The sequence below is a fragment of the Salvia miltiorrhiza genome, chromosome 5 (assembly GCF_028751815.1).
Source record: "Salvia miltiorrhiza cultivar Shanhuang (shh) chromosome 5, IMPLAD_Smil_shh, whole genome shotgun sequence".
Classification (NCBI taxonomy): Eukaryota; Viridiplantae; Streptophyta; class Magnoliopsida; order Lamiales; family Lamiaceae; genus Salvia; species Salvia miltiorrhiza.
The window spans coordinates 56,049,634-56,069,981 of record NC_080391.1 but is presented as its reverse complement, the minus strand read 5'-3'; the positions used below and the strand labels follow the sequence as shown (position 1 = coordinate 56,069,981).

The 20,348-nt window shown below is 35.3% G+C and overlaps 5 protein-coding genes and 1 non-coding gene across 13 annotated transcripts; 4 read left to right on the top strand and 2 right to left on the bottom strand.

The window, feature by feature from the left end:
* Positions 1–1,690: 1,690 nt before the first annotated feature.
* LOC131025269 (cyclin-D1-1-like) lies at positions 1,691–5,416 on the bottom strand. Its single transcript, XM_057954961.1, has 6 exons — positions 4,962–5,416; positions 4,631–4,717; positions 3,696–3,794; positions 3,014–3,215; positions 2,759–2,889; positions 1,691–2,669 (listed from the first exon to the last, which is right to left on the bottom strand). Exons 1-6 carry the CDS (start codon positions 5,214–5,216, stop codon positions 2,445–2,447), a joined length of 999 nt encoding a protein of 332 aa, XP_057810944.1. The 5' UTR covers positions 5,217–5,416; the 3' UTR covers positions 1,691–2,444.
* Positions 5,417–7,345: 1,929 nt separating this feature from the next.
* On the top strand, positions 7,346–7,429 carry TRNAL-CAA (transfer RNA leucine (anticodon CAA)). Its single transcript has one exon. It is a non-coding gene; the product is annotated as a tRNA-Leu (tRNA).
* A 3,914-nt stretch (positions 7,430–11,343) lies between these two features.
* LOC131025267 (uncharacterized) lies at positions 11,344–13,003 on the top strand. Its single transcript, XM_057954959.1, has 4 exons — positions 11,344–12,170; positions 12,368–12,526; positions 12,708–12,785; positions 12,865–13,003. Exons 1-4 carry the CDS (start codon positions 11,841–11,843, stop codon positions 12,874–12,876), a joined length of 579 nt encoding a protein of 192 aa, XP_057810942.1. The 5' UTR covers positions 11,344–11,840; the 3' UTR covers positions 12,877–13,003.
* On the top strand, positions 12,899–13,639 carry LOC131026161 (uncharacterized). Its single transcript, XM_057955930.1, has 4 exons — positions 12,899–12,904; positions 12,963–13,100; positions 13,388–13,495; positions 13,583–13,639. The coding sequence occupies exons 1-4, from the start codon at positions 12,899–12,901 to the stop codon at positions 13,637–13,639; spliced, it is 309 nt and encodes a 102-aa protein (XP_057811913.1).
* Positions 13,400–17,231, top strand: LOC131025265 (uncharacterized). Of its 8 annotated transcripts, XM_057954943.1 has the most exons (8): positions 13,400–13,495; positions 13,583–13,634; positions 13,712–13,790; positions 14,494–14,581; positions 14,956–15,034; positions 15,591–16,149; positions 16,281–16,506; positions 16,585–17,231. In XM_057954943.1, the coding sequence occupies exons 6-8, from the start codon at positions 15,625–15,627 to the stop codon at positions 17,043–17,045; spliced, it is 1,212 nt and encodes a 403-aa protein (XP_057810926.1). In that variant the 5' UTR covers positions 13,400–13,495; positions 13,583–13,634; positions 13,712–13,790; positions 14,494–14,581; positions 14,956–15,034; positions 15,591–15,624; the 3' UTR covers positions 17,046–17,231. The 8 variants fall into 8 exon arrangements, with proteins under 8 accessions (XP_057810926.1, XP_057810932.1, XP_057810931.1 ...); XM_057954949.1 differs by having other exon boundaries at positions 14,494–14,536; positions 14,959–16,149; XM_057954948.1 differs by having other exon boundaries at positions 14,494–14,536; positions 14,956–16,149.
* Positions 17,232–18,184: 953 nt separating this feature from the next.
* On the bottom strand, positions 18,185–20,134 carry LOC131025268 (uncharacterized). The gene is made up of 3 exons (XM_057954960.1): positions 19,831–20,134; positions 19,021–19,379; positions 18,185–18,936 (listed from the first exon to the last, which is right to left on the bottom strand). The coding sequence occupies exons 1-3, from the start codon at positions 19,847–19,849 to the stop codon at positions 18,823–18,825; spliced, it is 492 nt and encodes a 163-aa protein (XP_057810943.1). The 5' UTR covers positions 19,850–20,134; the 3' UTR covers positions 18,185–18,822.
* Between the last annotated feature and the right edge of the window lie 214 nt (positions 20,135–20,348).

The window sequence follows — 20,348 nt, the reverse complement described above, 5'->3', positions numbered from 1 at the left end:
AAGGATGGGTGTGGGATCTCAAGTGGCGAAGGGAGCTGAGGGAGAGGGAGAAGGAGATGGAGGAAAATTTGAGGTCAGTCATCGGGGCGCTTTCTCCTTGCCTAGAACTTTTGGACGGCTGGAGCTGGAAGAACGCAGCGGGGGGGAACTTCTCGACTAAAGCGGCCTATGAGGAGTGCGCAAAGGCGGAAGGTGATCATTTTGGGAGACACATTGAAGCTAGTGCCCAAATGTGGACGGCACCGGCTCCTCACAAAGCCAGAGTGACAGCTTGGAGAAGCATTTGTAACAGGCTGCCAACCTGCGAAAACCTTCTCAAAAGGAATGTCCTCATCCCAGCCGAAGAACAGTGGTGCAATGCATGTGTGTGGAGGGAGGAAACAGCTGAACATTCTTTTCTCCATTGTTCGAAAGTCGATCGCGTGTGGGACAAAATCCATCAATGGATTGGAATGGAAACGGCTAAACCACAAAAAGTCGAAGATCATTTCATATCTTTCATTGGAGGAGGAAGAGGTAAAAGAAACAAGAACTTTCTTAAAGCTCTTTGGATTGGGACTGTTTGGCTAATCTGGAAGTATAGGAATGAGAGTAGGTTTGAGAACAAGAATTGGGAGGTGCCCAATCTTGTTAATGAGGTCAAAGGGAGGCTTTGGAGCTGGAACAAAATCTTCCATGTTGTCGAGTTCAATGTTTCTTTTACTTTGTGGTGCTCTAACGAGTTCGCACCACTTGTTTGATGTTTTTGGTACTCCTAGTACCACCCCAGTTTTTTAATGAATTTTTTATTGATCAAAAAAAAAAAGTTGTACCCACACATTATACCAATTCGTTATCTATGATTATACATGCACCACGTACGTATAATTGATTGAGACATTCTACTAGCTAGTCAAATCCCCATATAATAATTCATATAGTTTAGCTTCTTCTTTTTTATATATAAATTAACAATTAATTTTAAAAATCATGCTACGATATATTCAAGATTTAACACTTTTGACAACCTCAGCCAACACACACATACATTATAGTTTCGCTTTTATTGATGTTGGGTGCACCTAAACATGGCAATGGGTACATAATATGCTTCATTAACTATTTTGGCGCATTCAGTAAAATTATCGTCGTATTCGGACCGGTCAAATATTCATTCTCCATTCTTTCTATATTTAGCATTCTCTATTGATCTTTTCTCGACCAATTAATACATTACTCTTTTAAATCACAGTCACTTCACACCTCAATATGCCCTTCCATTATACACAATCAACGACGCACATACCCATGAGCGTAAGAATCCAAATTCTAATCGAACCGACTCCATATGCAATCAGTAGTATCCGACCCGACGACAACCCTAAATACGAAAGGCTATGCCTATAGGAGGAGGCATAAGTGTCCGAAATCTAGGGAAAGACGAGACATGCGATGGGGTCCCGTCTACAAGAAAAGCACCGGTACGTTATTGGCTAAGGATCACAAAATTCCTACCTATCTTTATAAATCAACAATAATAAATAACAATAAATAAATAAAAAATCCTTTTTCTATAATTGGCGATAAAAAAACAAATGGGAATGCTACAAAATCTTCATTGTCAATCACATGGGCGTTGCACAGCCCCGCAAAAAATGGGGTCTCACAAAGGAAAAGAGACTATCGTAAAAATTTAATGCCCGACATCTTATTACAAGGAAAAAAATCAAAAAACCTTTGTATATTCAAACAAATCCACGTCGCTGTCCTTTTCGGCACAAAAATAATTAAAAAAGAAAAAAGAAAATCCAAATATTACACCATACACACGTGTACCCCTACACGCGCGCAAGTCCGCGAGGACTTTGTTCAAAAAATATATATATATTCAAAAAAGGAAAAAGAAAAAAAAAGAGCATTTCCCGCCAAAACATTCATACGCGTATTACACGTGGACTATCTGTACACGCTCACACTCATTCATCACTCAAAAAAAAAAAAAAAAAGAGTAAATTAATTAATTCTTCAAAGGAGCCATGAAACTTAAATAGTTGCAGCAGCCTCCCTCAAATTTCTGCCAACTCCATTGATTTCCACAGCCATTTTTGGTCCCACACCAATCTCTCTTCCTCTTTAGTAATCAATGTTACAATTGAATTCAATTCAATTCATTCATACCCCATGTATGACTCCTTCCCACTAAAGTACTTGAACATATTCATAAGCTCACTCACATACACTATATATATAATTATTCCAATTTTTTAATCTCCATCGTTCGTCTCCACCTATACACGTCATGTGTATACGTATGTACGTCTCTAATTTAGGCACTACAAGACTCTCCCTCCCGACCAAGAAGAGGTTAGAATTAAATCTCACAAGACTATTCAAATTTCAAACTTCCTTTTTTTTTTTCATTTTGTACACATTATTGCTAATTAATTAACCTATGCATGCACTCTTCAAATTTTATCATGATTTTTAACCCTCTTAACCAAAGCCCCTTCATTTTCATCTATCCAAGAGCTGTTGCTCAATTTCTTTCTCTTCAGAGATGGAGACGAAGACGAAGAAGACGAAGAATCAGTCGAGGTAATACTTGCCCGGTACGTGATCACTCGAAGCTTCTTTGGCTTGATTTTGAATACTTCTTGCCTAATCAGCTGGTGACAACTCTGTATCTCATCCTGAAATAAATCATGTATATATGATTCATACTTCTACATAAGTTGGCAAATTAATATGGAGTTTTGGTGACAATTTATTGTTTTCTTACTTTGTGGAGTCCCTCACACCATGACTCAGCATGTTGAGCTGTGATGAGAGAGAATTTTGGCAGATCATTTGCTGCACACAGTATTGTTGCAGCAGCAATGCAAGATGGCCTACACTCAAGGAAGCTGGTCTCTGTTGGTATAGAAATTAACAAGAGAAATTAAATTAAATATTTCACGTCAAAATTCCCTTTTCATATTTTGGAAATTTGGATTTCAACTAGCATAAATTAAGTGTTAAGTTAAAATTAAAATACCTTGAATTGTTGAGAAGATGATTTCCTTGGCCCTTGTAGTGAGGAAGTCGGTACAAGTTCCAGATGGGTCGATCTTGAGCGCGAAGAAAGGGAGATAACAAAATGGGGAGATGGATCGAAGTCTCCAATCCAAGACTCTTAGAACTAGAAGCTCCATTCTTTGGATTGTTCTTGGTTCGAAAATAAACTTTGCATCTTCAACCTAATTAATCATACCATAAATTAATTTATTCCAATAACTGCGACGGTTTAATAAAAGGGGCAAAATAGTATATACTCATTCTGGAAATGCTCGATTGCTCGACTTGCAATGATAGATCGAGCATTAGTGTAATTACTATTAATGTTGGACTTGCAGAGGTCGGACATTAATGTACTTACCGCATATACAGTAGTGCTCGACATACTCCGACTCGCAATAGTCGAGCATTAGTGCATTTACCACTAATGCTTGACATGCTCGACTGGTCGAGCGTGTCAGAGAAAGTTTGCGCTTTTAGCAAAGTTTGCAATTAAGTAACGACAACTTTGTCATTAATTTCAAACTCAAAATGAGTAGTTTTTATAGTTATCTTTATAGCGAGTATTCTTTATTTTTTGTCTTTGAAAATGAGTAAAAGCGACCATTAACCTTTAATAAAACTTAATAAAATGGAAAATTAATATTGAGATGAGACAGTACCTGAAGATCCAAAAGAGAAGGAACAAGACGTTCCTCCATCTTCGCAGCTAGAGACAAACATGCAACGGAGAGTAGTTGCAGCGGCCATCCATTCATTTTCTGGGTGTTACAGAAAAATATAAATTATTTATACTGAAATATATAAAAATAGTTTCGAAAAGGTAAATCTTTAATGCGTCATTTCAATAACTGGATATATTAGAGGTGAGTTTACGTCAACTTATTTAGTCCAACATATAATTAATTATATATGCAACACCTTTATTCAATTATATACCAAATACTTGCATTATATTAAATGAACTTTAATTGGGTGGGCAGATTATAGGCGCATAGAATTAAACAAAAAGACAAAGACGATAATTAAAGCTTACTATCAAATATTTATTGAGTTACCAATCAAAGCGAACGTCTATTAATGGTGAATACAATAAGCAGACACACATATAATTTGCAATCAACACATCAAATGCAAAAAATTAAGTGGCAACATTAGAGTTCACCAAATTGGTTACTATGCTCAACTTTCTTTTCTTTTTTGATTAGATATATATACGTCCAATTTTATAAAAGGTTTACGGAAACTATTAAAAGATATATTGCATCTCATTTGCTTTTAAAAGTCAAAATATGTTCAATAAAAATGATTATCAAATTACTATAGTGGTAAAAACTAAAAAGAAAAAGAAATTTTATGTAATCTTTGTCCATATTAGAAGGCTGGATCTGACATGCATTTTGGGGGATAAAAAAATAAAAAAATAAATAAAATACTTTTCTGTCTATTATCTCAAATAAACTTTTCTAAGCCAAAAAGTTTTGAAAAATATGGATGAAAAGCTAATAGTTATTTACTAATCATGAAAAAAAAAGAGAAACTTAAAAACAAAAAGTGAATATATATAAAAACTACTTAACGGTAACGTGGTTTTTACCGGCAACTGATGGCAGTAAAGGAAGCGATCAAAATAGTTAACGGAGAGATACCCCGTTAACGGCTGAAAACCGTAATAGCATTGCACCTGCACAGCACAATGAACCACGCAAGGCATCGGTCAACCATCCACAAAAGATAAAATGCGCCTTAAAGTGCGCAGTGCGCCAAAAAAAAAAAAATCACTGTTCCATCGCCTCCTACGACGCATACTAGATAAAGTGCGCCGCTGCGCGCCATTTACAATCGATTAACAGTAAGGTGGAGCTAGGCACCCGCGCAGGATAGCAGGAATCGCGAACCTGAATCTGGAAAAAGGAAAAGAGGTATACCTTGAGAATCCATGCAACAAATTCAGCTCTAACCGACGCGTCGATGGGCCGATCGACGGCGCGGCCGCGCACGATAGCTAGATCTCTCTCGTCTTCTAGCAGCCCGGCGATGGACTCCTCGGCGTCCGGCGGCCGAGAATCGAAGTCCGATGAGTATTCCGGCGAGAAATCTCCGCCGACGGAGGAGATAATACTACTGGAGTCCTCGCCGCAGAGGAGGTCGGAGAAGCAGTCTGAGCACGACGACAGTGACATGGCGAATTCGACCGCCGGAGACGACTCGTCATTCTCTTCGAATCATGTTTTACGGGAATTTAGCTTTGTCTCGCCGGATTGGCCGGTATATATATCCGCCGGAAAACGTGAGGGAGAGGAGAGAGAAAGAGAGTGGAGAGAGAGAGAGAGAGAGAGTGAGAGGGGAGACTGTAGGTTTTTGGTCAGTTTAGATTCACTTCTCTACATGTGATGCTTCGGATATATAAATAGCTAAAAAACAAGGCTTATTTTTTTATTTTTTTTATATAGTTTCTTCGACTTTATTTTTTGTATGCTAAAAAATATCAGGAGACTGTTGAGCAAAAGGGAACAAAAAAACTCCAATAATTTCAAAATTATAAAATAATAAAATATGACAATACTAATATTTCAGTATTAATTTCACTTTTTATGTGTGTGCGCCATTTTCTTACAATTAACATAAAAACAATGGTGTCAAATGGCCACATTGAACATGCAAACACAATATTTGACCACTAATTGAAAAAACACAAATTATGGCCATTAATTAGGCAATATGCCTAATATACCCCTAATTGGGCGGACTGGGTAGGGTCAGGAGCGCGGGTCGCGTGCCGGGTAGGATCAGGCACGCGGGTCGGGTTAGACACTTATGGCACTATTAGTGCCATAAGTGCCAACGAAATTTTTTTTTTACTTCCCCTGCCATGTCTACCCCCCAGACCCCCGACCCCACCCACCCCCAAGCCAAAAGGAACTTTTTAAACACTTCCCCTAGGGTTTAGATATTCCATTTAGGGTTTAAATTATCCATTTAGGGTTTAAATGTTCCATTTAGGGTTTAGATGATGCTGTTGTTTTTATATTTGTTCTGCATGTTTGGCACTTATGGCACTAATAGTGCCATAAGTGCTAAAAAGACCATTTTATTTTATTTTATTTTGGATTTTCGTTGGCACTTATGGCACTAAAATAAAATAACAAAAGTAAAATTTGATTTATTTTTATCTAGGGGGAGTAATTTTTTTTTTTTTTTTGGCTTGGGGTGGGTGGGGTTGGGGGTCTGCGGGGGTAGACAAGGCAGGGGGAGTAAAAAAAAATTTTCGTTGGCACTTATGGCACTAATAGTGCCATAAGTGCCTAACCCGACCCGCGTGCCTGATCCTACCCGGCACGCGACCCGCGCTCCTGACCCTACCCAGTCCGCCCAATTAAGGGTAAAAACATCCCAAAGCTATAAAAATGGCCAAAATTTATGTTTTTTCAATGAGTGGCCATAATTTGTGTTTTATGATCCATTTTGGCTATTCCAAAATTTTACTCAAAATACCCTTACAAGTCATCTTGAACTTGAATATTAGCATTGTAAAACTAGTTTATTTCGCTTAATCAGACTGATTGTTAAATTGAATAATTTAATTATTTCTCTTAGGAGGGTTGAATAATTTAATTGATTAATTGGTCTTATCGGAAATTTGTTCGTACCACCATATTTGAAACCTTAAATATAAAAGGGGGAAATAAATATGTTCACACAAATCCAAATTTTCGATAGTGATTTTTGATAATCTCAACTTGTACCTAACTTTGCTACACTACACATAGATATAATTAGATAAATATAGTGAAGACAAAACATAAAATAGTCATGTAATTAATGAAGCATCTACAAACATTGCTACAACCTTTTTGGTGGAGCGTGAACACTGAACATGATTTGACTAATTGAACTCATCTCTCAATTAAATAAATATTTAATAAAGTGGTAAATAGTTTATCGATTTAATTAATATTAATCTTACAACGTTGTGTATCACCTCCTCCTTTTGCGTAAATATGACTAGATTATGTTGTCCAAATACAGACAATTACTGGAATTATTGCAAAGTAATTGAGATAGTTTAAATCCACCACTCACACTATACAATTTTACTAATGAAATTATTCTTAAAATATATAACTATTACAAAAATAGTTGCAGATCTCGTGATTTATTTTTATATGATCTAATTTTTGAAGTTAGAGATTCAAAAGGTTCGAATTTTGCTAATTATTTTTAACTCGAGCTACTCGAATGGTACTATTTAGGTGGTTGAGACACATAAATAAACATATAAATATTTGAAATAAATAAATATAAATATATAGTCAGGATGGCCGAGTGGTCTAAGGCGCCAGACTCAAGTTCTGGTCCTCTTACGAGGGCGTGGGTTCAAATCCCACTTCTGACATTTTTTTTCCTATTTTAAATGTTTAAATATCAAATTATAACTTTATTGAATTGAATATATATTTACTTAGTCGAACTCAACCATATAATTTGATATATTATATTCCTTTTTGCTGTTTTTTTTATATATTTTTTTTCCTATTTTAAATGTTTAAATATCAAATTATAACTTTATTGAATTGATTATTTACTAAGTCGAACTCAACCATATAATTTGATATATTATATTCCTTTTTGCTGTTTTTTAGATATGGAGTTGGGTTTCAAATTTCATGGCACATAAACTTATTTGATCGATGGTTGAGTGTATCCAAATAATTAGTTATCATTAATTTTGAGGTGTATATATGTGAAAGAAATAGTGATAATTTGGCCAAATACATATCAATATGGTGCCCTCCCCACCAACAACTATAAGTTGATATATCAACAAACCTACTATTGAAAGTTGCCCCTTCAAATAGAGACACTATCCACAAATATTTCTCATCATAAAATCAATTCAATAAATACTCATAGCAATTGTCAACATTCTAGCTAGTACCTATTTTGTCACATATCATTTAATTAATTTTAAAAAATAAAGTTATCTACCTCATATAATATATTGTATGATCTTGAATCATATCAAATGGAATAATGATCACAAACCTTAAAATATAACATAAAGGAAGTATGCTCAAATAAAAAAGAGACACTATATATGTTGAGACTTTTGATTTCTTATCATTTATAGGAAGATGTTTTTAGAAGAACCGAGGTCTAAAATCTAAAGAAAAATTTCGCTATGGTATATATGAAAAGTGTTCACGGACATTTTAAATTTTTATTCATATGAATACATACATATATATGACAAATAATTAAGAATTTATATCACACAAACCCACTAAATTAGATTATGCAGTTCAAATATTTTAATTCCTCGAGATCCGGCCTAGCCTAGTTCTTATATTCTTTTGTGCACAGAGAGAATATAATTATGAAGCTTAATTAGAATTAATGGAGCTAAATGTTAAAACAGAATTGTAATTTTCTGTGTTTTTCAAGAAATAGGACTATATGTTACGACATTTGATAATGATGACTATAGCTTCCATCACGGCCCGAAATAGGTGTATAAATGTAAAAAATAAAAACTATAGTCCCCCCATTTTCAAATTCTGTAACATATAGTTCTCTTTCTGAAAACATTGAAAATTACGGTATTGTTTAACAATTAGCTCGAATTAATGATTGTTTTTACATTCATCCCAAACTCTAAGTAATAGGTAGCTAGTAATTAAGATTGCAGGCTCCTACATCGTTCAAGGTATCTTCCACATTATAGATGCACCATTTTTATTTTTATTTTTCTACTTGCTACTTACAACTAGATGTATACAAAAGAAATTATGACTTTGGATTTTTATATTTTTGTTTATATTTTTAACAAGATGTGATCATGTGTATCTTCCAAAATTTACATATATAGACAACCTAAATCTTTTCGACGATACAGTTAGCTGACTCAAAATTCATATACATATATATATGTTTTTTCCTCTTTGAATAATTATAAGATTATATATTATTGAACAATAACCAAATAAGACGAAAACAAAATTGCAGTCTTGATTTTCTGTTTTGGCACAACACAACGTTGTTTTAACTCTCAACCTCATGCAGAAAGTGTCAATGAAATCTTCAATTTATCTCGATTTTTTTTTGTTGGTTAGAGCCAAAATGCCAACATTAATGCATCCATAAAAATTCCCCTAAAATAAATGCATCCATAAAAATTTGAAAATAATATTAATTGATGCAACATCAATATGCAAATATTCTTATAAAGTATATTCTAATTTCAATATCTATATTCACCACACAAAAAAAATCTTTCTTAAAGAAAAAAAAGAATTTAGAATTAATTAACATTGTTAAATATATTTCAGAAGCGATGGCCTAAAAGGACCCATTATTTTCCTTAATTAATTGTAATTTTCACACACAAAAAGGTGGGATCAAAATAGTTTCCGAGTCAACGAAAACTGAACTTTCCAAAGCGACGAGTCAATAATCTGCAGTAGAAAATGAAATAAAAATAAAAATGATGAGACTGTTTAATACCTAACAGTATAGTTGTGAGTGATGTATATATAGTAAAGAATGTCGAGGTAAGTTTAAAATATTTCTTGAGTTATAAAAAATGGGGTTTTTGCAAATAAAATCACGAACAATTTTGAATTTGCAATTTTAACGCGACTTTTGAAGTGTGGTGAATTAAATCATAACCTTTTCAATTTTTGCAATTTCATCCCCTCAGTTTTTTCCGACCACCGGAGTGATGAGTTGGAGCTTATGTGGATTATTTATTTCCACTTAATTAATTTCTGACTAAGATTAAATTGCTGACTAAGATTAAAACAAAATCAAAATCTAATTATTTTATTTTACTTCTTTTCCGTCTATAATAAAAATATATTTCATGTGTATCTTAAGTTAAAGATCATGACAAGATCTTCAATTTGATTTAAAATTCATTAAATATGAATTTGAAATAAATAATTTATTATAATTTAAAATTTTAAAGTGATTATTTTTCTTTCTCCTATCTCTTTTACAATATTCTTTATTTTTTAATCTTTCTCCTTATTTTGTTATTATATTATTTGTATTTGTATCTCTTTCTCCTGCAAAATTTATATATCTTCTCTTCTCTTTTGATTAAAAAAACATAATATTTGTTGAATTATTTTATCAAAGCATAGATAAAAATATTAATTAAAAAATATAATGCACAATTATCAACAAATATCGAGACAATATTATAAAAGTATTTATTAATTTTAATTTTAATAGAAAATAATAATCAATAACAAAAAACTTTCGGTAAATTTAATTATTATTATACAATACTCACTGAACTTAATATTATACTCCTACTCATTAAGTTGATAAAATTATTACTATACACTATTTTAAATCAAATACTAATTTTTAAATTAATATATTTTTTGTTATTAATTAATTTGATTCATAAATAATAGTAATATTTTTACATAATTTCAAATTTTAAAAATAAATAAATATATCGTGACCGTGCATCGCACGGGAGGGCGTACTAGTTTAAGAAAAATGGGGGATACTGAAATAAGTTCGACGAAAAAGAAGAAAAATAAAAGAATTAGGTTTTGATTTTATTTTAATCTTAGTCAGCAATTTAATCTTAGTCAGAAATTAATTACGTGGAAAAAAATAATCCACATAAGCTCCAACTCATCACTCCGGTGGCCGGAAAAAATTGAGGGGACGAAATTGCAAAAATTGAAAAGGTTATGATTTAATTCGCCACACTTCAAAAGTCGCGTTAAAATTGCAAATTCAAAATTGTTCGTGATTTTATTTGCAAAAACCCCATAAAAAATTGATAATGACCGTTGTCTTATTGAAATGACAATTCCACTTTTAACACATCGAAACACGTCAATAAAATAAAAAAAATAAAAAAAGAAAAAAGATAAAGACTTATTGTTAATATTTTCACTTTTTTTCTATAGACAAATTTAAATTGCATGCATGATAAAATTTGATACTACTTAAATACACCTATCTGAAAAAAGGTAGGTTGTATATTTGAAATTCCCTAATATTAACCTACGAAACAAAATTTAGTTGATAATACGTTTCTAAACTAATAGGTCGAGGGTTTAAATCATCTGACGTTAATTATTAATTAATCGTATAAAAAGTATAGCCTCTTTATAAGTGGGCTCGAGTCTCTTTATAAGTGGGCTCGAGTTAAAGGCCCATTCCAAACTATCCGCTTTCATTAATTTCATAATTGGGCTAAATATAACCCCAAAGGCCCCATCTCAAAATCCAAAACAAAAGCCCTAAAATGAATTTGAAAAAAATATCTAGAGAGAGAGAGTGAGAGAGAGGGAGGAGAGCTAATCAGCTAACAGTTGGAGGAAGGGTTTTGCAGGTGGTGGAGGTTTAGTGTTAATTTATGGATTTAATTTATCATTCTTCTCTGTGAATTGAGTTCCTCTGATGAATGCGTTTACGTTTTCACTATTATCCAGCTCAGCTGATTGGAGTGTGGATGCTATTAATGGATTGATTGAATTTTAATTCGATTGTTTACGTCTATGGAATTGTGGAATTGAACATAATCTGCAAACGTCCTATATTGCTGAATGCGTTTGTTCTGTGCAATTTAACCATTTCTTCTGCATTTTACTTGAACGGTTGTGCTTTTAGGTGCATTGTGTTTTTTCATGAATGACTCAGTTTTATGCTTGTGTGTGTGTGTGTTTTTTCTCTGTTGGTGAGAGTATGTATATAGATATACATCTGTTTTGTTGATTATTGTATCGATTTTTGTCAATTCAGATTTGCTTGAAAATAGGGAGGATATTAACTCTGTAATGATCAGTTTGTTTCATGCGCGTTGCTCAACAATACTATCAAGGGCTGGCAATCTTGTTTTGCATAGCCATTCTTGCGTATTTCTCGATCCTTCATGGAAAGCAGGCTTCCGAATTTCGGGTGTTAGGACAGTGAACTTGGGATTTCTTTTGACAAGAAGTCGAGTTCGGTGCTACGCTTCAAAAAAACCTGGTGGAGCTAGCTCTCGTCGAAAAGGTGATCCTAAACAACTTGTGATGGACAAGGAAGAGTTTTTTGTTGTCCGTAAAGGTGACTTTGTTGGTGTTTACAGAAGCTTGAGCGATTGTCAGGCTCAAGCTGGAACCTCGGTAGTCACTTGTTTCTAGTTTTGATATGTGATCTTGTTTGCATTGTCTGACCGACCCCCTTTCGAAATGACAAAATAACTAGGTCGACACTAACATTTTGTTATTGATTATGTTATCTTGATTGGTGCATCGGGCTTGTAATTTGTAATGGTATTGGTTAATCGTGTTACTTGACTGTTGTTTTTTTATCCTGGCAGATTTGTGACCCTCCAGTCAGTGTGTATAAAGGCTGTTCCATGCCTAAGGATACAGAGAACTATCTCCGAATTCATGGTCTAAAAAATGCTCTGTACTCTATCCGAGCTTCGGATCTCACTGATGATCTGTTTGGAACTCTTGTGGCATGCCCTTTTCAGGTTATATTTTCGTATACTGCACCTTTCTGTATATATTGGTTTTAGGTTAGAAATATAGGCTAATTGTTCCCTTCTTTTGGATCTTAAGATGGTCTTTATAGGACATGACTGTGAGTGATTTTGTTTCATAATTTAGCATTTTTCATGCTAGATTAGTGATGAAATTTATCTTTGATGCCAGCCTTCTTCTAGAGAAGGTGAAGCGCCTTGCCAGCCAGCAAAAAAGAAGTTGGACAAAGATTCACATTCAAATTATGGGGTAAGATAATCGTGAGTGTCGTCTCTTTCATTTCAGTTGAATAAAGTTTTTCACACGAGATCGTTTCTTGATGCTTCAGAGTGAAGTTTAGTATGCACAAAAATTGGATGAGGATGAGGGTAGATTTCCTAGTATTTCCTTTTTTGGACTCACACACTAGTGCAAAATTGCACGTAGGAGATTATTTCCTCTCGAACTGTGACTCTTTCCAAATCCAAGGAGCGAACCTGCACTCTTGAGTTTGATGGTGCTTCAAAGGGAAATCCCGGACAAGCTGGTGCTGGAGCTATACTCCGATATGATGATGGAACTGTGGTGAGCAAGCCTATATTAGTTATTCTTTCCTATTGTCGTAACATGAATCTCTGGAATCTAATATGCCATACAATTTCAGATTTGTAGATTGTCCGAAGGTATAGGGATAGCAACCTGTAATTTTGCTGAATACCGGGGTGTTATATTAGGACTGAGATACGCAGCTGATAAAGGTTTTACAAATATTCGAGTTCAAGGTGACTCCTAACTCGTGTGCATGCAGGTACATTTCTTGGCATCTATCCATTTCAAAAAAAATTATACTTTCTTGAACAACACCGTTGCAGATTCAGGGTCTATGGAAGGTTAAAAGCGAAAACCTCTTGAATCTGTACAAGGAGGCAAAGGAATTGGTGGATAGATTCCGTTCGTTCCAAATTGTGCATGTCCTCAGGGTAAGCTTGCGCCCGGCTTAACCTAAGATATCATGCGTCTCTCTTGATTTATCAGAGGCTGATTTTTACTATGTTATCATGTGGAAGGACTTGAATTCCGAGGCTGATGCTCAGGCTAACATAGGCGCGCAACTTGCCGGTTAGGGCTTCTCCTTATTACTATTTGATCACCAAATCTGTATATATCAATTCATCTATATCTATATGCGACTGCAGAAGGAGAAGTTCAGGAGGATTTCGACTAGTAGTTGGGCGCGGTAGATTCTCAGGCCGATGAAGTTTTAGTCGAGAACCGGTATGATTCCGGTAGCTCTAAATTAAGGTGTTCATATATATATTTATGTATGTATATTGTGCTACATTCTTTTTAGCTACGGAATTTGCAGGTAACATTGAGTCATTGACACCTACTGAAATTTGGAACTTGTGATTTTTTGTTGAATCTTTCTGTAAATTTGTATAGGCGTTTTGGAATTTTGGTGCTGGAAATAGTGAATTTTGATTTAGTTTTGAGAAATACTAATTCAACTTTGGCCATTTTCTGTGTGTTAAGTGGTTTCCCAGTTTTGTTCAGACTATTTTATTATCGTATTTTAAGGAATGGAAATACGAACAAATGTGAACTTGCAAAGGATACGACTAGAACATTAGTAGACTTGTTCAATCTCATTTATGGTCCGTTTAAAAGAAATAAATATGTAGATTATATTTATATTAATAATTTGAAATATTTTATATATACATAGGGAGGAGCTATACAGAAAATGGTTCTTAGGGCGTGTTTGATGAGGTATATTAGGGTGGATAAATTGTATTTCTAATGTTTGATGAGGTATATTATTAATAAGTGAAACCCGCAATAAACTGGCGACCCGGCCTAATATCACTGTAGAGAAGACATAATTGATCCAGCCCCCATGGTGAGATTCTTAATATCGATATTACTATGTCTGAGATTATAATTCAAGAAGTCCAAATTGTCCCTTGCTTCATTTCAGATTCAACCCTCCTGTCCTAGTGTTCTTCCCTAAAAGCTCGCAGGTAAGAGGGTGAGACTCCCAAATCTTCACCATTCCTCAAATCAAGGTAAATAATGTCATATTTCGAATCGATTTTATCCAAATCGTCGTCGTCTCCCAAGTATTCTGGAAGATGTCAATTTTAAATTGCTATGTATAAGATTTCGAGTAGATTTTGAAAAGATTTCGAAATTTTGATTTGGATTCCTTAGATTTCTTAAATTTCGAAATTTGGATTTGGATTCCTTAGATTTCGAAATTGCTATGTTGAACGAAAAGATTATGAAATTTCTTGAAAACTCTTCCTAATTTTTGAGTAGTTTGTCCAGCCTCTAGTTTCCATAAACATTTGCAAGTCAATTTGTGTTGCATTTGGATTCCTTAGCATAAACACCTATGGATTCAAATTTTTCTCAAATTCGAAGTTTGTATGTATTGCAGCAGATCTGGAGTTCTTAAGGTTCAACAGCTTGTGATTTCTTGGAGTTTTTCACCGCCACCGTTAGCGAATAACATCGAGGTAGTTTTCTGTATGTTCGTATTCAAACGAGTGAGAATGAGAATATGGTACCTAATATTGCAGTTGATTAGGTTATTTTCGTGGCTCATTTTGTGTCTGCTTTCGTCATTTTTAGCTTGTGATTTCTTCAACTTGTTAAGGTCTTTCACCATCTGGATATTTTCAGTACAAACATTATTATTTTGTTTGTTACCATCTATCTGTTGCTCAGGATCCAATAGGTAACAAGATGGTATTTCTACTACTTCACAACCTAATTCAGCTTGTTTTGCCAATATTTTCTTGAGTTGCTGCAAACAAGTTTCATCATTTGTTATCAAAACTTGAATTGAGAATAAAGCAATCTCCATATGTATGGGAAACAAAAAAAAGTCAGATACACTAACAAAGAACAGCTGAATTCGTGATAAATCTTGATTGGCAAGCTTTTTAAAATTATGCAATTCATATGTTGTCTCGTGGGTGTAGTTGATATTGATTGGTATCTATGTGATAGATTTTGGTATTTTTGCTTCACTTAAGTCATGTTATGATATTACTTGTGATTCTTGTGCAGCCACTTGTTTTCAATTTGTTGGACTAGAATTGAAATGCCGACTAACGACGTTACCACAGTATGCATTTACTTGTTGATGGAAGAAATTTTCCATCAACACTTAATTCTTATGGTTGTTGCTTATCGTGTCATGCTTAAGATGAGATCCCGTAAACGAAAAAGAGCTTCTAATGCAACAACTTTTAGGATGATAGAACGTATTCCCGATCAGAATACTCACATGAATAGGCTTGTTGGTGTTAGTGATTTTGATTGCCTAGCAAACTTGCGAATGGATCGCAATACATTTGGTAGATTATGCATTTTGTTGCGTGATATGGGGGGGTTAACTAATGGGAGATACATTGAGGTTGAGGAGCAAGTTGCAATGTTTCTGTCTGTCCTAGCACACCATAAAAAAAATCGGGTTGTTAAGTTTGATTTCTGGAGGTCCGGTCAAACTGTTTCCAAGTTTGTGCACCTGGTTCTTAAGGCAATATTGAAATTGCACACCATTTTACTTGTGAAACCAGCTCCTGTCCCAGATGATAGTACAAACAACACGTGGTGTTGGTTCAAGGTAAGCTCCATCTCCATTTTTGCAGATTGCCACTTTATTCCAATATTGTAATTTTGTTACATTAACACAAACAATTTAGCGAATTTATTAAACTGAATCTGATGTATATTTCAATTATGAGTTTTGTGTAGGGTTGTTTGGGTGCTCTTGATGGTAGTTACATTAATTTAATGGTCAGTAACGTTGACAAGCCGAAATACCGCACCCGTAAAGGGCAGATTGCAACAAATACCCTTGCCGTTTGTGACCGCAATATGCAGTTTGTCTACGTGTTACCCGGATGGGAAGGCTCAGCCGCGGATTTGAGGATTTTGCGCGACGCCCTGCAACGTGCAAATGGATTTAGGGTGCCCAAAGGTAATCCATTAGAAATATTATTGCAGATTGTATTGATGTAAGTAGATTGTATTCTCAAGTGTTAAGTGTCCATTACAGGAAACTACTATCTATGCGACAATGGGTATGCGAACAGCGAGGGTTTCCTTGCACCATATAAAGGGATACGTTACCATTTGAAGGAATGGGGACCGGCAGCAAATAGGCCTCAAAATGCAATGGAGCTGTTCAATTTGCGCCATTCGAAGGCCCGCAATGTTATTGAGCGAGCGTTTGGGATCATGAAAATGCGCAGGGGCATTTTGAGGAGCAGTACCTTTTACCCCGTTAAGACCCAAATTCGGCTAATTATGGCGTGCTTCATATTGAATAATTTTATCCGATCTGAGATGCCCGATGATCCTATAGAGCGAGAGTTTGATACCGCACCTGGAAATGATCAGGCAGGAGTAGAGATCGATGGTGATTTCATTGATAGTATCGAATCTTCTCCCCAATGGAATGCAGAACGAGATGCCCTTGCCCAAGCGATGTGGTTGTCCTATATCACCAATAATTGATGTTGCTCTTGTCAAGAAGTGGCTGTTATTTTAGACTTCAATTCTCTTGTGTTGGAAAACATTAATGCGTCCAATGTAGTGTAGTAGTTAATTAACCTTTTTCTATTCTTGGCATTGCTTGATTATTGGAAAGTGCAGACTTTGTGATTAATTGTTGCTGTCAGTGATGAACTTCATTGATGTTTATTTGGGTTAGTTATTAGCATTTGGGCAGTTGATGCTCTCTCTATATTGATCTGATTCTATAATCGATGTATAGGGGCCCTGGGTATACTTGCAGTTATGGATATTGATTAGTTCTTAGCATATATATTGAACTGATTTATGATCTTCTCAGGTAACCACAGATCATGGAAAGGCGACTTGCCCCTCAATGCAGTTGCAGACGTGGTCAGATGGTGCTTAAGTGTGCCGGGCCAAAAGCTTATCATACTGGCAGGTGGTATTACAAGTGTCCGTTAGGACAAGATCACGAAGGGGGATTCATATGGTATGACGAGTACCATCCACCATGGCTTGGAACCAGTGAGAATTCGTCGTATTGCTCTGCTTCAAATTATCAAGGACAATTTTCAGATCATGCGTCTACTTCAAATTATAGATTCTCAACCTTCCACGTCCCAAGCTCCGATACGAGCTTACCGGGATAACGACGTCCACATCCCATTGTACTTCTTGTTGGCTATCACCATAGTCTTTGGTGTGGTGCTTGGCAAGCTCATTTAAGTAATGCTCTGTTAAATTATATAAATTAGATGAATTTTTAGATCTGGAAATTTAGTGGTGACTGTAGTTTCAAGCATTTTGCAATGGTTGTAGGCCTTCATGACTGTGCTTGTCTTATTTTTGGAATTGGTGATCATGTAATTAGCAAACTTGGCCCTTAATGCAGTTTGCATAACTTAAATTAGTTGCATGATAGTTTTTATTAAAATATTGATTGAATTTTGTGATATTGCAATTGTGTATATGCAACCATGCTCTCTTGCTCTCATGGGATAGTTCGAACTCCTTCAAGTCATGGGATAGTTCGAACTCATTCATCATCAGTTCGAACTCCCACTCAAACACCATGAACATACTTGATATGAAAATTCCACATAACTAATATTGTTCAAGCAAAATATATACTGAAATGATGAACACATAATTTCCAAGTACTATATAAAAGTGATAGCATCAAAATATTTGGTTTAACCAATACGGACCACTAGATTCCCAACAAGCTATATTACCAAAACAAAATACTAAAACTTAACTACAAATATTGCAGCAGCATATCACACCAAAATAAACCGCTGTCAATATTTCCCATGTCTAGAGTTTCCTAGACATTAGTATGTGTAAGACATACTGTAGTTTCGCCTCAACGGGGAGTCCCATAAAGAGCTCGAGACCCTGCTTGTCACCTGCCAACATTTGATACGCATCAAATTTATCTACCATTGTCAAGGTAGGCATGCTATTGATTTGATCAAACACTTCCTTTCTAGCTTTCACCAAATCTTGCTTGTAACCAAGCTTCGAAGCTATGCAATCCATCCTCGCATTAGCGTTGCTGCTCATCTCTTTGAACAGATTGAACCATTTCTCATCGTCGTCGTTTGCTTTTATCTTCTTACCCGAGACTCGTGGAGCACGTTCTGCCTTCTCGGGTTGACACACACTGTCAGCGGGGCCCTCGGTCTCTGTATCGGCAGTAAACACATGAACATAATCACCATACGCTCCATCATTCTCGTCGTCTTCAACAATGTTCCTCATTTCGTCTACTGCATCAGTAACATCTTCTGCTGTTGTCCCAGTTGCTCGATCCTTTCCAAATATCTCCTTCCACTCTTCCAAATGAGGCCAACCTTTTTTTTTTCATCCCACGTGCAGAAGGATCACCCTACACAAATAAACAGAGCGAACGTCCAACGGAATTAGATACACAGGATAGGTAACATAGTGGTAACAAAAAAAATGCAAATACCTTTACAATATCATCCCATTGTTCGAGAGTGCAATCAATCATAAACTTTCCGTTGACGTTAAAGCCAATACCGCTATCCCTCAACATCAGTGACAATGAGTAATAGTTCCTCTTCCACATGGAGATTTTTGAGTGAATATGTGGGATACCCTTGAGATCAGTCCCTGGAAATGCAATCTTCATGGCTTCTTCAAGTTTCCCAAGGTAACCCGCTCTAAAGCCATTATCTGATCTCCATCCATTAACTACTATTTCCTTCAATGCGGCAATCAACTGTTCCTCCTCCCTTAGTGACCATGAACGTCGTGTCTTTTCGGATTTATTGGGCTGTACGCGGCCTGCGTCATTGCTCGCCGAGTCTAACCATACACACAAAACCCAAACAGCCGCACCACAATTAGATAAGACCAGCTATACAATGCCGCAATTATAATCAATCCAATGTTGCAAAATAATGGTAATATGAATAAAATGGAAACTCGACAAAACGATCAAAAGCTTGGTAATATGAATGCAGCAAGTCAACCGAGCTAAATGGAATGGAATCATATTTCCACCTCGTTGAAAGCAAGGTGTGCCCGAAAAAAATCAATCACCAAATTATACATATGCTGAAAAGTTATTGAAACATACAAAATACACAAGTGTTGGTTGGGTGAAGGCCAGAGAAAAATCTGAAATACACGCCCAAATAACGTTGTTTCCGATTATCACAGAACACTCACCCAAATCGATTTAATCCAACAATAACTAAGGATCCTCAACAATTGATTTCAAATATTAAAAAAAAAGGCTAGAACAAATTATTACCTTGTTGGAAGGCAGACATTGAGACTTTTTCAAAATGAAAAACTCGAACTCAGCAAACACCCTTGAAGAGTTGGTGTTCTAATTTTTCGGGAGCCCTATGTTTGGAATGGTAAATGAAATCTGCAATTGTAGATGTGAATCGATGGGTTTCTCTTTTTATTGTGAGAACCCGCGCCCAAGTTCCCAAATTTGGCGCTAAAACTATTATCTCCATCTTTTATAGTTGAGGGTATATGTTTGTAAATTTAATATTTAAGTGGAGGGTAAGGTGGTAATTTCACAATATAAGCTATAATATCAAACACTATCAAACACGTGAGTTCTTATATCAAACAATAATTCCTATTAACTAGTGCTTATCTAGGAAATATCAAACAATGATAGTTAATCTCAATAAATATGTATTAGATATCTAGAAGTAATTAATCTCTATATTACCATCAAACACGCCCTTATGCATTCGCCAATCCTAATGCACGACCAACTAATTGATAGTAATAATTTATGGAAATAAATGT

What these genes read in the sequence shown, in the direction of transcription:
- LOC131025267 (XM_057954959.1), top strand. Translation starts at nt 11,841, where the DNA reads ATGATCAGTTTGTTTCATGCGCGTTGCTCAACAATACTATCAAGGGCT. An exon ending in AGGCTCAAGCTGGAACCTCG is followed by an intron (nt 12,171 to 12,367) that starts GTAGTCACTTGT and finishes TTATCCTGGCAG; the next exon opens with ATTTGTGACCCTCCAGTCAG. An exon ending in TTGTGGCATGCCCTTTTCAG is followed by an intron (nt 12,527 to 12,707) that starts GTTATATTTTCG and finishes CTTTGATGCCAG; the next exon opens with CCTTCTTCTAGAGAAGGTGA.
- LOC131026161 (XM_057955930.1), top strand. An exon ending in GATATGATGATGGAACTGTG is followed by an intron (nt 13,101 to 13,387) that starts GTGAGCAAGCCT and finishes ACACCGTTGCAG; the next exon opens with ATTCAGGGTCTATGGAAGGT. An exon ending in AAATTGTGCATGTCCTCAGG is followed by an intron (nt 13,496 to 13,582) that starts GTAAGCTTGCGC and finishes ATCATGTGGAAG; the next exon opens with GACTTGAATTCCGAGGCTGA.
- LOC131025269 (XM_057954961.1), bottom strand. Translation starts at nt 5,216, where the DNA reads ATGTCACTGTCGTCGTGCTCAGACTGCTTCTCCGACCTCCTCTGCGGC. An exon ending in CATCTTCTCAACAATTCAAG is followed by an intron (nt 2,890 to 3,013) that starts GTATTTTAATTT and finishes CTATACCAACAG; the next exon opens with AGACCAGCTTCCTTGAGTGT. An exon ending in GGTGTGAGGGACTCCACAAA is followed by an intron (nt 2,670 to 2,758) that starts GTAAGAAAACAA and finishes GATTTATTTCAG; the next exon opens with GATGAGATACAGAGTTGTCA.
- LOC131025265 (XM_057954949.1), top strand. Translation starts at nt 15,625, where the DNA reads ATGCCGACTAACGACGTTACCACAGTATGCATTTACTTGTTGATGGAA. An exon ending in ACACGTGGTGTTGGTTCAAG is followed by an intron (nt 16,150 to 16,280) that starts GTAAGCTCCATC and finishes AGTTTTGTGTAG; the next exon opens with GGTTGTTTGGGTGCTCTTGA. An exon ending in TGGATTTAGGGTGCCCAAAG is followed by an intron (nt 16,507 to 16,584) that starts GTAATCCATTAG and finishes TGTCCATTACAG; the next exon opens with GAAACTACTATCTATGCGAC.
- LOC131025268 (XM_057954960.1), bottom strand. An exon ending in AATGGGATGATATTGTAAAG is followed by an intron (nt 18,937 to 19,020) that starts GTATTTGCATTT and finishes TTATTTGTGTAG; the next exon opens with GGTGATCCTTCTGCACGTGG.